Genomic DNA, 24,155 nt, shown 5'->3' with positions numbered 1-24,155 from the left:
TAGGTGTGGCCAGACGTGCCGGCAACAGTTCCATGGCAAGCAAATAACACCATGCGTCCTTCAGACAGGACTTTCTCCTGGACAGTCAAGCCAGCGACTGTATTTTAACCGCGGGTGAGGACCTACAACATTTCTGTTTCGATGATCAGGCAAAATTTGGATCTGGTAATCTGGCAACAACCGTGACCAACTGCCAGTCAGAGGAAAGTCTCTCCCCACCTCCACCAATATTGGGAAAGTGTGGATCGTAATTACAAAAGAGCTCAAAACGAGACAGCTATCGGGAACGATTCTCCCTGTGGTACTTCGGAGGCAAGAAGCGATCCGTGTTATTGCAAAGTGAGTGATTGAACATTCTTCCACGATTTTTTTTCTTTCTAAATGGCTTAGTTTGGGCCACACACAAGTCTGTAGCTCCTTCGCAGATTCAGAAACTTATATGAAACAAACAATTCTTTTTGCACATTAAAGAATGTAAGCGCGCACACATGCAGGTATACGTACAATGCACGTGTCTGCCATGATTTCGTCATTCACTATCACAGCGCTATCAATATTCTAGGAAACTATCAAAGGTCTGAACTTCTGTAGTTCGTAACAGGTGTGAGTTTGAAAAAGTATTCATCCTTTGTGGGCTTTAGCTGTCTTGGGATTTTTGTTTATTTTTATTTTTAAGTTTGTTTTTGTTGTTTGTTCTACTCACGTAAGGACAGCTTAGTAAAAGACTAGTGCTTATTCGTGACTGGGTTCTTGCTGTTTAACCAAAGGATCCCATTGTGATTCGGAAATGGTACGTTATGAGATTGTATTTTTCACATCTTTAATTATGCAAATAATGCAGTTCATCTTCTGCACTTAGCCACTGTTTTTGGTCGTACCCAATTTTTACATTGATCAGTCGTTGATTTTTCAACGTCTACGTCTTTCTGTCTGGCTGCCTGTCTGTTCGTCTGTGCTTTTAAAAATTATTATATGTATACATTAATTGCTTTTGATTCGCCTTTAGTCTGGCTTATGCTGTAAAAAGACCTATACAAATGTGCTATTTATTATTATTATTTCTTCCTTTCCGTCTCTATGCTGGTCTATCTGTAGAGTAGTTTTTTTGTTTTTTTTTTTTAAAAAAGAGCCTAACCGTCTGCAATGCTATAAATGCCGGACTGGTTTGCTGGAACAGGTTTCTGAACTGTCTGATTGTGATGCTAGAAATGTAGGACTGGTTTGTTAGATGTTTGATTGCTGAGCACACCCAGGAACCGCAAATATGCATCGCTGATGTTTATTTATCCATTCGTCCAACTGTTGACATTTTCGAGCTTTGATTCGCACACAAATGTATTGTTGTAAGAGAGACTGAGAGCGACGGATCTGAGCGAGCCAACGAGTACTCCAGTGCGCATGTGTGGGCGCAGGAAGTAGCTGTTCCGGTCGGTGTGGGCAGTTCCTCGCCAAAGTCCAAAAGTTTGATATTTCTTCACACGTACATACATTGGCTGTTCCTGCTTTAATATGGTGTATAGACACACCTGGTTCGATAGTCAAAAAGAATTGCATTTCACCAGTTTGTTAAGGAGATTTCACCACAAATAATGGTGTGATAAACATGGGTAGCGATAATAATATAGGTGCTTAAGTGTTTACCTTCACAAGGGAGAAATAAAACGATCATGCTGTGTAACTTCCTGTTATTTATTTAGATGTCTGCGTCAGTTCTAGGACATGTTTTGGCTATAACTCACCATTATGAGGCCAACAGGCATTCACTTACAAAGATAATTATATATTTTTATCGTGGCTAGAGTCTTGTCCCTTGCTCAGTTGCAAGTTCAGCTTTTCTGTTAGCGTATCCAGATGCTAGCAAATCTACCTGTTAGTACATGTAATACTTGTTATTAAAGCTTCAACGGTTAGTAATTCCTAACCCACCTCCTACAGTTTGTTTTTTAGCTTCGGGACTAATTTTATAATACTGTTCGTTGGGTTAAGAGACGGCTTACACAAGCTTAGGGACAGTTTCCCGTTTGTTAGTGTTATCCATAATGACAACTACTTTTTCGCCTGAAAAATCGAATTGTATTAAAGAGGTAATTTCCACTTAGCAGTTCAACCAACATTATGCATTAGCATAACTCTGTTTTGCTAGTATGTATTGATTAAGGTTTATGAAAACGTAAATTTTAAAATCCGAAATTTCAATCAGTTTTATCTCCTTTTAAGTGCGTTAGCTCTCCAAGGTCTCAAAGGGGAAAAGTCGATTGGTGGGAACCCGCTATCGACTTACACCAGCTTTTCATCGGCTGATCATCGGCTAGAGCTACGATAGGAGGTCGTGCGACCTTGGGCGAGTAGTCGTATGGGTTTTTGGTGGAGATTAACGCTGAAACTATGTCGGCACGCGTGAATTAGAATGAGGTGCCCAGGGGTGGGTGGTGGGTTGGAGTGGTTGGTGGAGCCAGTGGTGTTGTTTGTGCCCTTTGTGGCTGTCATAAGCCTTTCTTTGAGGGAATCGACCGGGTAGCCATGTTGGCAGCAGAATCACGAGGTCTATATTTGAAGGAAAATTGCCTGCTGATTGGTGTCTCCCCAGTGGGAGTCAGGCTTCACGACAAAAGAAATGTGTGGTTTAATTAGTGGAGTGCAGATGCGAGTGTTATTTAGCCTTTCAAAAAGTAGCCAGTTAGGCTAGCGTGTGAGTGTACTAGCAAAACAAATTACCAGCACAATCGCCACCCCATCATCATCATGCCTTATTTTTTACACCCCTTCCTCCGCCATCTAATTGTTTTTCTTGTTATGGAGACTTACTCGATTTAGCTTTCCTTAATATTTTTCTATTCTCTTTCTTCTCTTTTGTCTTTTTTTCCTGCTCTCGCGCTCTCCTTGTGTCTCTTTAGTTCCTATAGACTGCTGTAGTGTGCTATGGTACCCACGGCTTTTGTATGACATTCGTCAGGCCTGGCAGTAAGCCTGTTGACTTTGGCAAGAGTGGACTGGGTCTAAAGGACATGCCGGGACAATGACCTCCGTTTCTTCAGCCAAAACATTGAGAGTAAATAGCATACATATATATTGCTTTTTGATCATCGTATAATCGTCCATCAAACCTTCATTTCCTTTGTACGCTTTTCTTTGAATAGCCGTGTGGTTAGAACGCAGGTTCGATACCCGCGAAGTGAAGCAAAACTTCCCAGCTGTCGTCAATGAGCATCTGACTTCATAGAAGTTGTGGAAGGTATGGCAGCGTGGTAGAGGTGATGGACACCACGAAAAGAGTGAAGTCTCGAACACTTGTCCCTCCCCAAAGACCTGAAAGGGTCAGGGGACGACCTTTACCTTTCCACCTTCGAACTACTTCTTGCTTGGACCATCGGCCATTCTTATACATATCGACCAGCAGCATGGTTGTATTATGGTATCTTTTTTGTGATACTGAGTCCAGTCTTGCTGTAAACGGTTGTAACGATGGTCTGCTGACACTGAAATCCGAGTTGTGCAGGTTGTTTTCATTGTCTGATCGGGCTCACCGACTCACATGATATGGAACTCAACAGACCAACTCGCATAAATCTGGTTGTAACATGCTGTGTCATGCACCAACATTCACTTGTTATGCAGCCGAGAACCGCTACGACAAACAAACTGCACAATGAAATTCGTGAGAAAAGTAGTGCTAACTCTACCTTATTGACAAACTCCTCTAGCGCCTTTATCAGTGTCGGCCATTATCTTGTGCATTGAAACATTTTTGCTGTTAAACCTTCAACCATAACCGACAATAACCAATGCTTAAACATCGTTTTGTGCGTTTTTTTTTTTTTTTAAACAAATTAGTTTACATGGAAATGGGGGTGGGGTCTAAGGGAGTGGGGGTGATCTGAGACTGAAGAAGACGAGCTGGCCATGGAGTAGGGGAGTGGGGTAGTGGAAGAGAGTGCGCGAGGTGAGTGATATAAAACCCGGGGAAATGGATGTAAACACCACACCCACACTCCTCCAAACCCTCGCACCACCCCAGCACCTCACGAAATAGCGGCAGGGTACCGTTATTTTGGAACCCGCTGCAATGGCGGCCCACTCAACAATCCGGATGCAAGGACACTAGAATAAAGTCTCCGATGAAAGCCGTCTCCTTGTAGAAATGTGCCTGTAGTCTGGTATAAGGTTTCAAAACCTTGTCTGGTGACCAGAGTGTTAATGTCCAGCAAGAGGTTCCTACTGAGAGTCACGTCGTCATGGTGAAGCTAGACCATGTCAAGCCGCCACCAAGGTAGGTTAGAACTGTGGAAAGAAAAGCAAACAGAAAGATCAAAGACAGGAATTTATTAAGGCTCTCTGTATCTGTGTATATATACCGTAACAACTTCAGCTTGACAGAAGGGCTGTAAAGGGTGAAAGGTGAGGGGTGAGTGGCAGTAGAATGGCACTCAGCGGATGTTAATTAGCTTGTGTATCAGATTTACGATCGGCTGCTTAGGTAACAAATTCAATTTTACAGTCAGCAAGTGTATACACACACACACGCACGCACACGCACACGCACAGAGCGCTTAGAGACACGATAACCCCAGATGTATAAACAAACCCAACGGCTTCACCTTTCTTCGTATCAACGAGTTGTCATTAAAAAAAAGACTGTGAAGCAGCATAACAAGAGGTGGTCATACGCCAAATGTTAGACTTAATGGTCATTCCCTCTGTTCGTCTTTTATGCATTTTCAGCCGCAGGCTGGCTTTAATCACAGAAATTTTGTACACGGGCCGGTAGAATGGCGTTCGCATGACTTATTTTGAAAGGGTCATGACGCCATTAACAGGCTACATCTTGGCAGTTTGGCTGGCTGTTTGAAATACGTGGCGAGTTGGTGATCAAATGTGTTTACGGCTGTACTTTTAAGTATGCCCACCTTCTGCTGCTTAAAGTCCCCATACATTTTGGTAAGGAGTATTAGGAAGGCAATTTCATTATATAATATGTACGTACTGAAGTCGGCTTCAGCTACCAAGATGGCGTCTTGTGCTGTGTGGGCTACAGAATACTCTTTAGTCTCCGTTAGCAAACACCATACAAGCCGAAGCTCTTACATTTTCTGCCGGAGCATAAAAGGAAATATGGGGAAGACAAGCAATTATCTAGCTTTTGATGAGCTGATGGAATTATCCAATCGATGCACACTGGCTAGACTGCATCGATACCTATCGGTTATTGACTGCCGCGCAGTGACCAAAGTCGACATAAGACTTTGTGATGACTTTGTCCACTTTATGTTCAACTGTGTTCCCTTCCTGGCTGCGCAGACAGTTCAGGAATTTTACGACGGTTCTGTTCGCTGCTTAAAATGTCAGTACCCGTCAGCATGGAAGTATACTTGTAACTATAGACATCATGTAGATCAGTGGTTCTCAAAGTATTTCAGACCGCAGACCACAAGGCCCGAATTACTCTGTCTCGTGATTTTCACATTTAAACTGGAAAGAAAACATGGTAGTTCATTTTTTTTTCTTTCGAAGTACTTCTTGCTTCAGAAGACGATTGAATAACTAACACCTCGCTTACGGATTAGAATTTGAAGCTTGTTACGGAAATACTGATGCATTTATCCAAGGTTTGAATGTAATTCAAGAGGACCATGCACTGTCCGCGAAGTTTTGCGTATCGCATATCGCACACAGACATCCGCGTGCAGACAGGTCAACTTGAATAAAGTCCTTTTGAGTGCCCTGCTATCTCGCTGGCTTGTTGGCCCCTGGCGACAACAGGGCGGGTCTCCGACAACACTGGTATTCAAAGTGAACGCGAAAGTGTGTAGCTCGGTGAAGTAAGATCGCCCCCTTTCAACAGCTTGTGCTTCCTTACACTTTGACCTCAGTCGTCTGCTAAACACTTTGATGGATGTCCACGAGTGGAGTCAGCCCTTACAAAGTCTCTCGCCTCTTAGTTTGTTTTCTCCATTTTTCGAACTCTTTGACTGTGTAAAGACTGTTTCTTTTCCCCATGCGTCATCGTATCTGGTATCCCAAGAGAGCTTCTCATTCTCCATACACAAATGTATGTTCGCTCTCTGGACAAACTTAATGCATGTTCTGAAATTTTCAACCACATCTTAAGTACGTAAAGGAAAAGTCAAAGTTTGTTCAACCCACCATAGGCGTCAATGAGGTCGACACCTTCACCTCACAGTCCTGAAGCAGTGTGAGAAGGGAACAATTATGTTTGTTTGAAGCAGCCTTTGTCAGAAACCACTTTCCCCAAGGCAACACACAACACCGAAGACGAAGAACGTCTCCACACGAACATAAATGTCGCGACAGCATGGGCTAGGAAGTATTGACATAGTCCTCCAGTCACCTCACCTCCTTGCCCAACGCCATTATAGTGGAACTCGGGAACCTGTTTAGACGTTTGGCTTATTTGCCTGTAGCTGGGACCACATTCGTTGCGATAATTCTTTTGGAACGTGCTTCTAGAGCATGTTATCCAAATGTTTGAATTTTCCAGGATGTCTTTGTACTTCTTACCAGGTTGTCACTTTTAGCGAAGTCCTTACACTAACCGCTAAGTATCTACACTTGCAGCTAAGTATTTGTATTCTCAACCCAGTATTTACCATTCCCACCATGTCTTTTGCCCTCCTAGCCAAGTGTTTTCACTTTCAGAATAGTTTTGTCACTCCCAGCCTAGTGTTGACACTCATAGCATAGTCTTGCAGCTTTCACTCCGGTCTTTATTCAGCAGAGCCTGGTGTAAGCATCCAACCATTACTAACGGCCGACTCTCAGCGGTTTTGAAATTCTCATTTCTCATAAAGTCTGAGCGAGGAAAAACTACTTCATCGATAATGTCGGACGACGATTAAAAGCCAGTAACGTTTGGCACTGTAGTAACGGGCGTCTGAAATTGTTCCCTAAAATCAATGCCATCTTATTGTCACAACTATGAAACACAAGATCTCTTACCTTGCTCTTGTGAGTTAATGATGTACGAAATAAAACAAATGAGCACTATGTTTGTTCTATTTTTTATGGTGTTCCATTATCGTAAAAGGTCTGGGGAGCCTGTATCTTGAAACAAACATGTATTCTATATTGGGAATGTCGTTTTTAAATTGTCCATATTGATCAGAGCTACACATATGGAAAGACAGAGAACTAGTATTCCAAGACCATTAGTCCAAATCTCAGACTTCTTTATTTGTACTGCTGTATTCTTTCCAGTTATAAAGGTAAGCGAACAATTATGAACATTTTAAAAGTGTATGCTGGTATATTTATATTCCTGGAAATATCCTTAATTATCATGTTTTTTGTATTTGTTGTTGGCAGAGCATTCATTAACTTGAAGGTTCTTTACATAGTTTCCCATACATGATCCCTTAACCTCTAGTATTTTTTTTAAATTAAACTGCTGGAATATACCACAGTTTTCACACGACATGGCATCGATAGCGTCAAGGCTGATGACACGAACTATGCTGATGATTAAGATCACAATATTTTGTAAATAACCGTCTTTTTTCCTTTTTAAACATTAGAGAGCACATTGAAAATGTTGGCAGCATGATAGCATAGGTTGTCATGGTTGACTAACCAGCTAATGTGAAGCAGACCTACTCTAAGACCTTGATGACCGGACAATGCACTGGCAAGAACTTGATCCCTTCCATTAATCTTACTGCAGTCTGGTGGGAGCGGCAGATTATAGAACCACTGCTGTTTGTTAATTAAATCTGGTAATTAAACAGCCAAACCCATCCTTATGCAGTGTGAACTGCAATAAAATATTGAAGAGAAAAGCCACTGGCAGCAATTCGGCTGAAAATGAGATGTTTTGATACCAAGGTAACTGTGCACAGCATGGAACAATGCGCTGCTGGGAAACAAAACAGTCATTTGGAAATCAGTATGAAAAGACCTCAGAAATCATAATCAAGTACATTACCAAATAAAGAGGTTAGAAAAGGGAACTTATTAATATGTCTGTGCAGATTTCACCTTAACAAACACGCAAGAGACAGTGCTCTGCGTGAAATCGTGGGAAGATTTTTTCGACAGCCACCTATCAGAGCAGTAAAAAAAATTGTATGATACTTTCGATCATGGATTATATTTTAATATGCTATATATAAATGATAGTCTTTCTCAATATGTAATATAATAATCAAGCTGTTTTGGTAATTATGTTTTTTTTAATTTAATGTAAAATTCAATTACTATTCACAGCTTTGATAGGAAGTCAGCACTTGACGACTGCACAGTAGTCACGTGACAGTGCTTCCGCCAAGGAGGGCGGAGGAGGATGGGATGCGGTGGCTCGAAGAAGTCAACAGAAGACGAGCCCTCTCCCAAGCCTAATGGCAAAACACCACCGCCATCAAAAAGTCCGAGCAAAGAGTCAGCCAAGGACAACAAACAGCTGGAGAGTGTAGGTAACATTAAATATTTACTTATCTGTTTTCTGGCATTTCTAAGCCATTGCATCACTAGTGTATGTTGTTAAGGTGTGCACAAAAATACAAATACGGAAAGGAGAAAATGGGATCAAAGAAATGTGAAATCGCGGTTTTAGTCTTTCTCCTTTTAATATTTGATTATTAAAAGAAGGGGAAATATAATGAAAGATAATTAGATGAAGGGGGCGCTACTCTGTGGCTTGACCCCGGCTCACTTGTCGTCCTGTGCGTTTTGACTTGTTTTGGATTTCTACGGGACTTCTGCTTCCTTCAGTTCGTGCATGGATGGACATAAGTGGTACTGCAGTACGTCTGACTGTGTGAGGTATCGTATTGCTGTGTGAGAGTGTCCTGTACCAGAGAATTTTCTCGTGCCAACCGCGACCATTAAAAATGGCGATGCAACCGTTAGTTCTACACTCATATGATCTAGAGATTATATCAGACACAGACTACATGTCAGGCCAACCAGGACTGTCTGGCTGACAACATCACCTTCCTTCAGTGACTGAGTGTCGCCTCTGCCTAGTAGATCTATCCAGTCCCACACCATAGCTGATCACAGATAGATCTGCAGAGTGATATTCCAGTTCACTTTCGTCATTCACGTTTTCAACTTTTGATTTCTGCTTCTATCAGCTTGTGCACAGAGGGACGCAAATGATACTGCGTTGCGTCTGACTGTGTACGGAGCATTGTATTTTTGTGGGCACATTTGGTAGAGTTTCTGCTGCAGACCACCATGGCATTAAAAAAAAAAAAAACACGGTTAACTCTTCGATGATCATCAGTACTCTTCAAACGATATTCTTTTTTCTGTATGTGCACTTCCTGTCGTATGGCTGTCATCTGGTCCATCATTCTACGCTATAAAAAAATTTGTATTTTTACCTTTATCTATATGAATGTTGGTATGAGTACTGTCTGCCTATTTTTGTGGATTGATTACAGTCTGTCTCTTGGAAATTTTTTTTACCAAATAGTAATATGTTTGACTTTTTTAAAATTTGCGTTAATCACAGTAAATTAGCTTGGATTATTCTTTTTTGTTCCAACTGACTCAGCTACAGGTGGTTTGACAAACTTGACAAAAGACAAATCTGCGCGATTAGAAGAATATTGTGTGGTTTATACACAACTCTGTCGAGCTTGAATTAAGAATGTACAGCACTATAATACAATGTACACATATTTGGATGGATCCAGTTTCGAAAATCGCGAATACCGGATCTGTTCTACTCGTGACTTGCGACAAGAGAATAGACAAAACTATCCACGCCTTTGGACTAACAATGAGTTGTTTAGAAACATCTCTACAATCTGTGAGTAACGGATATGAAAACAGGCTGTGGGATGTTTTGTAATAGCTGCATCGTTCTTTACAGTCACATACTCTCATTGTCCTTTGTGTAACAGTGAATGTGTCTGTGAGCCTCTGCCTGTATGTGTGCAGGTGTACAGGTATGAACACTCGTTTTTAGCTTAGAACATATTGACTCACCAACTCCTTTATTTATTTATACAGAAGCCGACAGAATTCTGTAACACAACTGATAGAAACATCGAAGAAAAGGTCAGTCGGTACACAGACATAAACACAAAGTTCTTACAAAAGTGCACATTTTTTCCAAGACTCGGGTAAATAGTATGAATTGCGTTTGTACAGGTTCTTTTGGTGCACTTGACTTACTTGACATTTTCACTTTTTTCTTTTTCTTGTCATTCACTTGCAGCCTCATGGGAACTATGTTGCGAACATCGGCTCGGTCAATGGGACCATCAAGTCGGAGTCACCGGACTCAAAAATAACCGACAAAGGTTTTAAGGTGGGTAGCAGTTTCTCTTTGGCCCTCAGCCCCTTCAGAGTTGTTGACAATCTCTCTTTGCTCATATTGTTATCAGGATGCGTTTAAGCGGGTAAGACCGCCATAAAACTGCCAGAACAGGTCAGTTAACCTGTACCCAGGTGGGAACTTGGGATGAGAGATTGAATGATACGTATTAATCGAGGGGATTCGCACACCTTACATCTAACAGTATAGATCGTCAGGCAGGTGACAACTTTTCGACTTTGCTGCAGACCGACACGGGTCAAAGGAGCAGGTGTTCGGGCAGGGAAAGTAAGTTAATCTCGGGTAAGGAAAGGATTTCTAAGGCTGGACGACTGTAATTGTCTCGTACTAGCGGCGATGCGTGACTGGTTGTAGTTAAGTAGATAGGTGAGCGACGATTGTAAGAGTGACTGACTAGTCGTGTGTCACGGATAGTCTAAACCGTGATGGACCCAGAATCTTTGCTTCGTTCCCCATCCCACAGTGCGAAATCACCGCGAGGTGGAAGCACTTTTCCTTCCAAAAAACAACAACAACAACAACAACAACAACAACAACAACAACATCAGGGACCTGCTCCTTACAAACTCATGTTTTGATGCAAGGGAGAGCTGTTCCAGTCAAGGAAGATCAACGGTCAGTGCACCACCATCTTCTGAGTCTCATCGGAAAGGTTTTCCGTTGTAGCAAGGACAATTGTGTACCGTAAGCAAAGGACATCTTTATTCAGGGCAATTGTTGGCGACAACCTAGGGCAATTGTGTGCCAAACCCCCGGGGACCATTCTATTCCAGCAAAGACAAGTCAGTCCAGCTGAGTGCATGGCATTTGAATGCAGATCGTGTGGAGTGTGCACATGTATACGTGAACGAGTGTGGTGTATGATGTGTGGTAGTTCAGCATAGGGTCTTTTGACTCACTGGATATCTAGATTAGGAGTAGGAAGATAGGATTAGCGGAATTAGCTAGATAATTATCCAGGGTAGAAATTTACATACATCTCTTTCATTGTTGATGTTAGTAATTTATGTAGGGTTAGGGTTAGGGTTAGGGTAAGCTCTCGACATTTTTTAAAATCAATAATTAACTTTTTTCCACTAAATTGCATCTTGTGCGCTGGGGGCTTGAGTCATTGTGAAATTATTAATTAGCAATGCACTGAAAGCGCATTGTGCACAGGTATGTGTCAGCGTGGTTGTTGGAGTAGTCGAGAGTGTAGTCAAGGCTTTAACTGCGATTCTCCGTCCATCCCACGTACCTAAGTTTACTTAAGTTGGCGAAAGGTGGTTCCTGCTAGTTCTTTCAGTAGGGGGCTGGGGTTGAGACCATAAACATTACCATACCCTCCCCACAACCCAACCTCTGCATCGACCCCATATTTGTGCTTTCACAGCACTCGTGTTGAAGAAAGGTCGGCAATTCAGCGAAGACCATTAAAGATTCATTTGCCTTTCCCTTGACTGTTCGCCCTATGTGCACTTTTCATCTGCATCGCTAAGAGAGTATTGTAAGGATGTAAGGATGACTGTCAGGTCAAATGTATTGTTCAGCAGGTCAGGCACACTTTAGGCTTTGTCCTTCCTATAGCTGTACTGTATGGGATATGTTAAAAATGATAAGATTTAAAAACGTTTGGTGTGAATTTCTGTGCAGCTCGGGGAAAACAAGCAAATTTATATTTTTCCGCATTACGAAAATTTACCAGTTACACGGGGATGAGCAGGGGTGGGGTGGGGGGTCGGGGTGAGAAGAGAGGAAGAGACAGAGGGAGACAATTCGAGATAAAGAAAAACATTCAGATAAGCAAGGATTTCAGGGTGTGCATAAAGGTTCAAAGAAAACTCGATAGGTAAGAAAATATTCAGTAAGCTTTCGCTTCCGTTGTGGTTCCGAGTATCTTTGAGTTGTTGTTTCAAGTTAAATTTGAAGATGAGGTGCTTGCAGTGCTGCGTCTGCTGGTGCTAAGCAACGCGAAGGTACTCACAAACAACAGATCGAAAGAAGCAGGGGAAATCACTCCTCGTCTGCAAACTTTAACTTCATCAGCAGGATCTGAGATAACAGGGTCCACAACAGGTCGTGACATTGAAAGAAACACTTGACTGTGAGAATAGAAAAGAAAGGCTACATGACTAACTTCTTGAGTTTCTTTCAAACTTCAACATGCAGTGCAGGTCCTGGCTGAATCTCTCTGTGTGTGTGAGAGAAAGAGAGTTTGAAAGCCTGACAACGACAATGAAAATGACAATGATAAATCTCAATTTTTACGAGAACAGATCTTTGATGATGAACTTTGCTCATAAAGACAATGAAAAAAGGTAAACTGGGCTCTAGCATAAGCAATGAGTGAGATAAGTTTGGGCATGGCATAATGTTTAGGTTTTTTCAGAACTGACAAACCTCTGTACATAGTTGAACGTTGGCGTCATCCTGTTATCGGTGTTCACATGCTAACAAAGATTCTTAAAAGTAGAAAACAACAAATGTTTTTACCATGTAGATTGATCAGTCGATCTTGCAATTAAAAATTTCCCTTGTCATTGAACACAAGTACACTTCACTATACGAGTGCTATTTATCATCCTGTACCTACAAGGATCAATCATCAATCAATCAATCAATCAATCAATCAATCAAACTTCTCTGTGCCGTCTGGCACAAGCGACCACTGATGCTGCTCTGGGGGCTGTCTCAAGTGACATAGAGTCCTCTTGAAGTCCTCGACGGTTCTTCTCCATGTCTCTTTGGGCCTCCCCCCTTTACCTGCGGTGTCCATCGCAGGACTGTTCTGGGGATTGGGTCTGGAAGCATGCGGCACACGTGTCCTAGGCCACCGCCAGCGCCATTGTTGGATTGTTTCTGAAAAGATGCATGTCCCTGCCCTGTCTCACAGCTCTTCGTGCGAGATATTTGGGCCAGAAGATCTTTTTGAAACACTTCTATCTGTCAATGGAGGTTGTGGTCCTCCAGTACTCGTATAGGAGAACACCAAGGACGTTGTTCTTGAAGATCCTGATCTTTGTGTGGATGCTGAGGCCATGGATCTCCAGATGGGATTAACATTGCAAAAGCTTTGCTGGCTTTGCTGATCCTGGTGTTGACCTCTTGTTCATAATCGCCATCTGCTGTCATCTTGCTGCCTAGGTACACACATGCTTTCACGTCCTCTATTGGTCTCCCGCTGATTGTGATAGGGTTACTTGTTACGATGTTCCTTAGGACTTGTGATTTTAGATTGTCATTCTGGCAGTCTTAGGTTCCTGGTTTTCTGTTGGAGGTCTTGGTGATTATGGGATAATAGTCCTAAGTCGTCAGCATGACTGGCTAGAGCCCACTGTAGGCCCTGTCGGATTGCCCGAGTGACACGACGCATGAGCCAATCAATGGCCAGTGAGAACAGCATCAAGGTTGATGCCTGTCTTCCCTCCAAAGGGTTCTGTCAAGTAGTTGTGGTGGATCTCGGCATTCAAATTTTTCACAGAAAGAGTTGGTGACGCTGATACCAGTTTCTGTGGGATGCAATAGTGACGAAGGATCTTCCACAGACAGGCACAATGTAGGCTGTCAAATTCTTGCTCAAAGTTGATAAAGGCCATATACGGTGGACTGTTTCACTTTTGTGATTGTTCCAGGATCTGTCGCAGTACAAAGATATAGTCGATTCATGATCGTCCTTTGAAACCCGGTTATTCTTGTCGGATTATGGAGTCTACTGTTGTGGTAATGCGCTGGAGGATTACACAGCTGAAAATTTTGCTGGTGAGGGATAACAATGTGATGCCTTTCCAGTTATTGCAGTCACCAAGGTCTCCTTCGGTATCTTGACTATCACACCTTTCCTCCAGTCGACAGGGATTTTTTCACTGTCCCAAATCCCCTGGGGTATGCCTTTACAAGGCTCGATCAATTGCTGCCTATTTCTTTTAGTTGTATGTTGGCCATCTGTGAAAGCCTTCTGTACATGTGGTCACAAGGATCTGTGAGAGAGAGAGAGAGAGAAAATTCCATTTCCCAGTACTTCTATTGTTGTTTGTATCCGGGCGGCTGCTATAGCAGCGCGGCTTTGGGTTTCTCCCTTCATCTATTGTTGAAGTCAGAAGTCTTTTGAAGAAGCTGCCTCGGATTTTTTTAATGCCTCTTCTATGCTAAACAGGACACGCAAAGGTCCGGTATGTAAGTAGGACGATGATGATGATGATGATTGTTAATTAAACTGTTCTATACGTGTAGGAAAGGTGAGCCTTGTGTGTGTATGTGTGGTTTTGTTTGTTAGTTTGTTTGTTTGTTTGTTTGTTTGTTTGTTTGTTTGTTTGTTTGTTTGTTTGTTTGTTTGTTGAACGTTATCCATAGTTATCCTGGTTAAAGCGTGCCTTTGTTAGCAATTTTACCGCAGAACCTTTTGCTATCTTCGATCGCTTACAATGAACCTGCACATACCAGGATCGCATACAGAGTACAATATGACAATGGGTACACAGGTACGAAGTGTGATATACCTCTAGTAACACTGGTTTCAAAAAGGCTGTTCACATTTTTTCTAAGCTTTTCAGTCTTTTCGTCCTCTTGCAGAAGCCAAGATCGACGAAGACGGATTTTATTAACAAGGGTGGGGGTGGCAGTGGGTGGGAGGATAATAAGAGATAACTGACATCGATTCTTTTCTTTCTGGGATTGACTTGACTGCCATTGTCAGAACGTGTGTCTGTTCTCTATGGGCTGTCACCTCCGCTTTCCCTTGGCGCCATCTAGGACAGCTTTCATTCTCCCTTGCCCTGCCCCTCCCTTCTTTGAACTGGTTACCGGTAAACACCCGGAGCTGCGTGACTCACCAGGCAACTTTCAAAGGTGTTTATTACCGGAGTGTCGGGGACCGTGAAGACGACAGCGTCAATCAGCAGATTCCTTTCACTTTCAGCACCAGTCGTCTGATGCTGCTTCGTGCTTATTAAGTTACTACTACTAACAATAATTTGTTGAATTTGTATAGCGCTTTTCCCCCCACCATTACAGCCAGGCTAAAAGCCATACTAAAGAAAAATAGAGAAGAAAAACACACAAACATAATGAGAACGGAAAAACAGCTGTAGAGTCACTGTAGATGTGTTGTGGTGCCCTCTGAGACGGTAACGTCAGCTCCACTACTGCAATCATTCAGATGCTTCTTTTTGGAACAATCCGAGGCACTGCTCGAACCTTGAAATGTTCAGGAGAATAGAAAAATCTCATCAGGCTTTGCAATGGTCGAAGCTCTCCAGTTTCTGGAGGCAAGAATCGGAAATGTTGTACCATTGTTGACAGATATAGAAATAAAAACTCATTTAGCACAAGCCACATGTTGTCCACAAGGCGTTGCAACTTAAGGTAATCTCCATGTAGGTGTTACAGGTAAGGCATGATAGTGACTACGGCACCCACTCCCCAGTCATTAACAATGGTATCTACCAACATCAGGTTATTTCCAAAGTGGGAACGCTGTGGTTCTCCACCCCTGAAGAAATTCAAGCAGGCAGCGTCGGTTGGCAAGGTGATGCCTTGTGTTTGTTGTGATTGTGAAGGAGTAAACATGACAGACTATCTTATACCAGACGACATCATGAGGCGCAGAGATCGAAGATGTAAACTTCACAAGTAGCTGTGATGGTCCGTCAATCAAAAACTGAAAAGCAGCATGGTTTACACGGTTTACATGACTCACATGGTTTACATGGTTTGCAACATCAGAAAAGTTTAAGTGTCAGTCAAGAAGGTTTATTATCCTGTTAAGTCAAAACTCAGAAAAGAACGTTATGTTTCTCAGGGAGAGTCCAAATGTCTAGGTTTCTCCAGTGGATAGTCTGCGTATGTTACTTAAGTAGTCTGTCTCTCCGTTACAAGAGAGTTCCATCTCAGTATACACACTTTGGTGAACGTTTAAAGAACATCCATGAATATGACTATGCATTAGAAGCAATACAAACTGTGTGAAAACTGACAGATTTGTTTCTTATTTTCACTACAGTTGAAAGTGCGAGAGAAGCTAAGAGATGCAACTGAAGGTGAAAGTATAGAACAGCTGGAAACCGCCATGGTGCGATTTGAACGTAGCCACCTGGAAGACAAGGGAGACTATAGCCGTGCAAAGGAGAGACTGCAGTACTTGACACTGAGGAGAGGTTAGCTTTCTTGATGGGGTCGTAATCATGAAGTTATCTGAGGAAATCAAGGGCAAGGGTTACGTCTATGTGGTCATAAGTTATTAAGAGATGTCCAGACTCCACGGATGCTAGTTGCTTTATCCCTAGAACTGCAGTTATAAAGCAGTGCCAGGATTCTCTGGGATAAAGTAGTATAAAGCAATTTCCCCACTTTGCCCCTGGATAACAACTTACCATCGCTTCATAAACATGGCCCCTGAAGAATCCACATCTTTTAACTTTGTGTTTGATTCTAGTAGATGTATGAGAAGATAATTCTGTTCCACGCTGGATCATTTCGATACGATAAGTTCTGATTGTTGCCTTCTCGAAGGTAACAGAGTTACATATACTGTTTGCACCACTCGCATTTGACTTTTATGTAGATGATAACATCAAGTTGTTCTTTTGGTTTGATGTCTTATCTTTTTTGATTACGCCTGTGACTTCACCTCTTGTTGTTATGTTTTTAAGCTGCTTTGCTTAATGTGTGAACAGCCAGCAGAGTGAAAACACCAGGGACTAAAGTGACACCAAGAAAGTGAGTGTTGACCTTTGTTGTATGTCGGCAGACCTGCGTGACGCTGTCCTGAGAAGTCACGTGGGAGTGCTGGAGAAGACTATCGCTAACGCACGCAACTCCCAGTTCGAAGGTCGACTTCACAAGCAGATCGAAGCTGCAGAGCGGAAGCTGGCTGACCTGAAGGTATATCAGCTCCAGAGGCTGTAATTACGATGCTAGGAAATGTCTTTGCCTCCGGGGCAGCATGGGAAATTGAGGGCTATGTTGTTTTAACCCTGACGCCGTAGTTACAGGCAGTAGAAGAGAGCCTCCATTAAATGTCATGATACAGGATTGGCGGGGTCTGGACACCGCGAAGTAACTATGGAGACAAGACTAGTGCTTCATTTTCCCGTTTCCCCGGGGAGGCATCGTATACCATCCCTTCATAACAACTGTCCCCCAAACACCTCATTTGCTGTTTCCTTTGACGCGACTTAACCTTGGCATAGATCGTACATGCGACTCTACATTTTTGTTGATTTAGTTTCTTAAAATAACTTTTCTGTTAGAATGCGAGCACGCTCCAGGAAGTGACGACAAAATATAACCTTGATGGTCAGTGACCTTGACCCCTGTGGGTGACTGTCACAGGAGCTGGATAAGTACAAGCAAGAGCTGGAGCAGACCACCATTTCTGAGATTCACAGCTACCAGCGGCCTCCCTCCTGCGTGCATGACGTCATGGCAGCCACCTACATGTTGCTGGGGCACCCCGAGTCCAAACTCGCGGTAGGTAAACACACGCACACTCACACTCACAACCGCACGTGCACACGCGCACTCTCTCTCTCCTCCCCCACATGCGCGCGTAAACATACACACATGACACTCATACACATACACTCTCTATCACTGTTTCTCAACCCACATGTAGGAAAAAGACAAAGCTAGAAGAAGGGAGGGTAACAGTGGAAGGGGCGGGGTAGTGTGACTCGACTTCATTGTGTCTCTCACCAGCAGCATCCGGACTCGGTGTTTTTTGTGTCGTGCCAGGAGTGGTCTCACATCCAGTTCCTCATGTGTACCGTAGGACGGGAGAGCCTCATGCATCAGGTTCATGAGTTCGACACGCAGCGCGTGAGCGAGGAGACAGTGCGGCGCGTGCGGGACATGCTGCAGCAGCACGACATCGACACCGTCGGCCAGGCCAGCATCGGCGCCGCCGCCTTCTACGTTTGGGTCAGTGTGCAGTAGGCGTGTGCATATGTGTGTGAAGGTGTGTGTGTGTACTTAATAATATGTACATTTGTGTATGTTTGGGTTTGGATGGTGGTCCATATGGTAGACCACTTGCATCAAGACAGTTCATTGGGGTCAGGCACACGTTTAACACTGACTGTCATTTCTCTTGCAGGCTAGGAATATCTGTGACAAGATAGACCGCGACACGCAAAAGGAGTCCGAGAGACTTCGGCAGGAAGAACTGGAAGAACAGAAGAAAGCAGAAAATGAAGAGAAAAGCCCGAAAAAGAAGTGAAAAGGCGAACGTTTGTGGTTCTCTAGTGACGTGTACTTTAGTAGCACCACGGAGTGCAACACCTCACTGTGCTAGGCATTCTTTGTAGTTGCCTGCTCTTTAAAAAAAAAAAGCGAACCATGCACGCGTTATCTAACACCAAAGCTTGCCACGTACAGATATATACCACGAGTCACTTCAAGCTTTGGCTTGGAAATGAGATGGAGGATTGACAGAGAATGAAGGTGGAAGTGCAGGGAGATTTACCTCATCAAATGTAGATTTTCACAAAATAAATTGACAGGGTTGCCTTCTGTTCGAGGCACGCTCTACTTGTACTACATGGCATTGCTGAACTGTTCACAATTAAACTTTTCATTTGGAATCCCAAAAAGCATGTGCCTTTAAAGATCAGTAACTGTAGAAAAAGCTACCGTGCTCGTCCAGATTGCAGATAATAATGATGCTAAAACAAGAAAAACAATCTAAACCCGATCATTTTTTTAAAAAGATAATTAGAGGACTGTTAAAGGGAGATAGTCGTGGAGCTAAAAACTTTTCTAAATCTGCTTGCCTCCCTTGCATCGTTGTGCTCTTTACCTGGTGGAAGACAGAGCTCCTGGCATGAGGTTTAGCAGGATGCCTTATATTTAAGTCGTGACAGTTAATAAACAATGCGCTTTGTGTGACTGCACAAAATCCCTGGTTTCACTGTATTTCCATTTATGTTGTATTTATAACCTTTTGTAATGTGTTAGCGGTTGCTTTACAATTTGTGAATGATTGCTGTCATTTGGGGCATTCACCTTTCAGTGTGGTGTTTAATTTACTCTGATTTTATTGGTCTTGGTTTTCTTTCGTTATTTCATTCATTTGATCATCATACTGTTACTTTAGTCTTTTCTTTATTATCCTTATTTTTTAGTGCTAAATAATGTATTTTTCAACATATTTTCTCCTATTGATATTTCCTTAAAGATGATGTGAATTAGGGACGTTATTCTGGCATGAAAGAAACGTTCTCAAAGTTTTTAGACTTTTTTGGGGGAAGGGGGAGTTGCTTTCCGGAAGCTCCAGCACAGCATGAAAATTTATATTGTGTTTGTCATGATCTTCACCGAGTACTCTGAACACTATTATATACGGTGATCGATACGGTGAAGAAAATTTCTGTACGTTTTTCCAAGATTTATTTGTTGATTGTATATAAGTAATTTTATAATTTATTCTACATAATTAAGACTATGGTCTTAATTTCACTGCTGTTATTGCTTGAGTTTCTTTGCAAGTCAAAGGAGAAACTAGGTTAAACTTTTTCAGTGTCTGATATTTCAGACTCTACCCCATCGGATGTTTCAAATTCTAGCCCCATCCCACTTTTCTCAAAGGATTGAGTGAAGATGATGTTAAAGATGAGTCTGAAGATGGTGTTATTGAGAAGGATGCAGCTATCAAAACACACAGGGTAGATCTTCCAGTCTGATCATCCTGGTTGGCTGAAAGGCAAGTTAAAGATGTCTCGAGCTTTCTGGAACAATGCATTTCTCTCAATGATGCTTTGCGTATTTTGCAGCCAGTCGCACAGTACGATTTCATTCCGTCCAGCCACATAATGTTGGATTATGATTGTGGCTCTTGTTTTGAAAACTTGAATAAAATATCAGACATTATAACGGGAAAAGCTCATTGTTTTAAATGAAAAGGTCATAATGAATTAAAATTTAATCCAAGATGAATATTAATTCTGTCACCGCTTTATACGAGCTTACAATACCACACGAAAAGTTAAACATAAGTGAGTGTACCAGCTATACCTACTTATGGTGTGAAAGGGAAGAAGAATGCATGCTGAAGAGAGTTCATTGATAGCTGGTTGTAGAAATGTCAGAACTAGTCATTGCACGGCAACACGTGACGTTAATGTACGTGCAAGCTATTGATGATCTCATTCATGTTTTTCTTGTTGTCGCTTTTGTCCTTCTGGCGAAGTTGTTCTACTCTTTTTTTTTCTTTCTTTTCGTCTTCCCTTTATTTTCACGCTCGCTCTTCACTGTCCTCACATTACACACGCCATCCTCTCTCTTTCCTCACCACACTCACCCCTCGCACCTCACGTAGACTCTTTTCTCACTCGTCACCCACTGTCCTAGCCCCACACGCAGACGTCTCACTCTTCCTTCAGTCCTCCTATACTCACTATACTCAGTGTTGTCATCCTCTCACTGTCTTCATCCCTTTCTTTTTCTTCACTCATTTTTCGTCCTAGACAGGATGCCAAGTACGGTGCAGCCCGCACCGTTGTCCCACACGCACAACCGGGGTTGTCCGAAGTGTCTGTCTCCATGTTAATGATATGGACATACTGACGAACATGCTTTAGAAGGCTAGACACGGTCCGACAGAGGACCGGCCCCCCAGAAAGTCGATTGTTCTTGGCGTGGGCAGCTCGTTCATACGCGCCCATGTGCGTGCTCGGATGCCTTTGCGTGTCGAGCACTCGACCCTCAGTAAGGGCTATAATTTGGGTTGAGAAAAGTGCCGAGTCGCCTCCCCTTTCCCTCCCTCCTCATCGGCACAACCTTATTACGGCAGACAAGTTCGATGCCCTTACTGTCCCCCAACCAAATCCCCCAGCCCCACCCCAAGTGGTGTCATTGTGGACAGCAAGTGTCTCACGAACTCTTTGGCAGCAACATTTATCTCCCTGTAGGCCATCATTTTCCTATACCTAGCGACTGCCTCATTAATGTAGGTTGTGACGTGGTGTCGGTGTGCCGACGATGAGGTCCTTCCACACGAAAAGCTAAAATCAGTTTTGGATGAGCCGTGAAATGCATTCACTGCACGTCCGCCGAGCACTGCGAGATCTAATAAACGCTCGGTAACAATCGATTGAAAGTGAGAAGAAATGTTTTCTGGGTCCTCTACATCTCTGTGCTCTTCGTGGACGAATTGCAATTAAAAAATCCTTTAATTGATAATTAAATTGATAACCATGCATAAACGATTGTAAAAAGACTGTTATTTCGCGCCATCTTTTAAACATGAAACCTTAACTTCTTTTTCATAAATGCCATCGAGGTGTAATTAGTTATGAGACATAAATGACGGATTTATCGAGTGTTTGGTCTGTCGAGGTACAACGTTTGACATTCTACCAGCTTCACTCCTAAAGGGAAAACATCACTGGAAAGTCTCATGGCAGAGCACAAAACGAGGGAAGTAAATTAGCGATATGGGATATAAAACTTAACTGAACAATATGGTTTGCTCTCGTAAGAACAAAGTTTATTTGTAGCCATCAGCCTGATTTAGTTTCTAATTTGCATCGTGATGCTGTGGGATCTGTCCAGCTTGTAGTGATTACCTTTAGTGAGAGCTAAGGAGGACTGAAAGAAAAAAAAAAAGGGAATGGCTGTCAAATAAGGGAGAGGTGAGGTAATAAAAATAATTAAAAGATATTCTTTAAATTCCTGTATAAATGAAAGATTTTCAAAGCGAGAATGCTGTCCTCTCTCTGATCCATACCATCCCGCCAGGTTAAGACATTTTAGGCTTTTTGGTGTTGCAGGAAGACATGCAAAGTGCAAAGGACTGTTCCTTAAGAAGGGAACCAGCCCTAGCGAGAGTGCTGCTGTTGCTGTTGTTGTTTTAGCAAGCTGCTTGCCTTCCGGGAGAGCTATGTTGCTGTCACAGCAGCAACCTCCCTCGTCGCACTGTCTCCCTAATGGTCCCGCCAGCTGTGGCTGGGCGGCCGCACGCAACTTTGCAGCCGACAATCGATAGCTCGACGTCCAGCAGCTGATGCACGTGGGTCAAGTCTCGCAGGGGTCAGCCTGGATGGGGGAGGGGAGGGAATTAGCATATGCAGGTTAGCTGGTCTCCCTTAACTTGCGCTCCGCGTCTGACGAGATGCTCATTCTGGCGGTTTGAACGCCAATATGTTACTAATTCAGGCTGAGAAAGTAGGAGTTATGGGTCCACGTGTCACAATCTACTCCGTACTAGGGACACAACTTATCTCACTCGCAAACAAATAGCAGAACCTACGGTTGAACCTTCTGTATATAGAACCTCTAGGGCTGTGTGTCCACGTCTCCCTCAATCGATCTGTTGTAGCTGTTGTCGTAGTCCTACCTGGTAGGGTGACAAATCAGAGTAGAAGAGACAGTCTGTTAAGATCCTCACTGAGTTCTTAGCGACTAGACTGTGTATACGGCTGCAGGCAAAGAGAGTTTAGAAGAAACTGAGGATCATCAAACAAGATGCACATTTTCTTATCACTTTACAGGTTAACCCAAGCGCAACACTTTTTCAGACAAGAAAGTTTATTTTCTTATGATAATGATTCAAGAATTCCAAGTGAAAAGAATTTCTGAGAGATGTTTGCCTTTGAACATCCCATTTCTCAATTGAAATTTGGGAAAAGGTCCACACCCCGTTAACCATGAGTTCACAAATTTAGGCTTTTTTGATAATTAGAATTGTAATTAAATCCCTCTGTACTCTTGAAAACAATCTAAACACCGACAACAACTTTGCAACAACAGGATTATGTTTTGATAACTTGTCATAATCTTTCATTTTTGACTCTAACAAACCTTTAAATAAAGGTGACCAAAGACATCAGCAGAAAGGAACAGGAACTACGGCTTGAAGGAGTAGGGAAAGGAGAAGTCGAAAAAGTGTTGTGTGAATAACTTCAAGAACGCCACACGGAGACCTCTCGGGGCACTGAAGTTTTGACATCCACTAACATCGTGTTATTGCTCCCGCAAGAGATATCGTGCAAATAATATGCAGAGTGCTTGCTTGGCTTGTCTGTTTTTTTAGTGGCCATTAGAGATCTCCAGCTCTCTGCGCAGGATCAGATGCGCCGTCCTGACTGGTGCAACACGGAGACGACGAAACGATTCTGAGACTGTCATAGAGATACCGGCTCGCCCAGGCCCACTGGTCCACGCACGTACATCACATCAAACTCTCATTCATGCGCACACACACACACATATATATGTAAGCACACGTAAGCAAAAACGCACGCGCGAGCACACTAGCACAGCATAGCACATACCAAGCCACTTGCATAAATCGTAATTAGGAGCCAGAATAAAGTGTTTGAGCCAAATTAGTTCAAAATGTGGCTGACAGTCTTCGTCAGTAGGATCATTTACGTCTTAGAGGGAGTCAAACTGTTTTGATGTCTGGAGATACTTTAAGGCTTCAGACCAGTGTTGGGGGAGACGCAATCTAGATACAGTGTGTGCTGTTTAAACAGTACCCTTGAGTTCCACCCCCGAGTACGGAGGTTGCAATTTCCCTGCAACCTCCTCCCCCTTTCCTCCTCACCCATCCAACTTCCCCAGCATCACCTCCTCCTGGCGTTGGTAGTGATTTCGGCACCGTGTCCGCGATTGCAATCAAGTCTGCGACTGCGCAGGCGCGTCAGGAGTGCAGCACGTCGAGACCCCGTACCCCTCCAATTTGACGCAGAAAGAGTAGCTGCTTTGAAAGCAAATAATCTTTTCATTCGGTGCCAGCGCAGGCAGCGAGGGTCTTAACCTCACAGTTTGTCTCCCAGAAAAGGGAAAACACAAAAAGGCATGGCCTGGAGTGGCCGCTGATGGGTGCCACACTAAGGTCGCGGTCCAGTCTTTGTAATTAGTCAGGCTGCCCCTGTTT

The 24,155-nt window shown here is 43.0% G+C and overlaps 1 protein-coding gene across 5 annotated transcripts; it reads left to right on the top strand.

Annotated features, from left to right (window-relative positions):
- LOC112554554 lies at positions 1-19,172 on the top strand. 5 transcript variants are annotated; one of them, XM_025222367.1, is made up of 10 exons: positions 569-790; positions 7,760-7,836; positions 8,218-8,419; positions 9,973-10,020; positions 10,181-10,273; positions 16,278-16,431; positions 17,025-17,158; positions 17,609-17,746; positions 18,011-18,196; positions 18,372-19,172. In XM_025222367.1, exons 3-10 carry the CDS (start codon positions 8,294-8,296, stop codon positions 18,492-18,494), a joined length of 1,002 nt encoding a protein of 333 aa, XP_025078152.1. In that variant the 5' UTR covers positions 569-790; positions 7,760-7,836; positions 8,218-8,293; the 3' UTR covers positions 18,495-19,172. The 5 variants fall into 5 exon arrangements, with proteins under 5 accessions (XP_025078151.1, XP_025078152.1, XP_025078150.1 ...); XM_025222365.1 differs by lacking the exon at positions 7,760-7,836 and adding an exon at positions 1,349-1,480; XM_025222366.1 differs by lacking the exons at positions 569-790; positions 7,760-7,836 and adding an exon at positions 1-339.
- Positions 19,173-24,155: the final 4,983 nt, after the last annotated feature.

The sequence above is a fragment of the Pomacea canaliculata genome, linkage group LG13, assembly GCF_003073045.1.
Source record: "Pomacea canaliculata isolate SZHN2017 linkage group LG13, ASM307304v1, whole genome shotgun sequence".
NCBI lineage: Eukaryota > Metazoa > Mollusca > Gastropoda > Architaenioglossa > Ampullariidae > Pomacea > Pomacea canaliculata.
The sequence above is the reverse complement of the archived record's forward strand: the minus strand, read 5'-3'. Positions and strand labels throughout refer to the sequence as shown.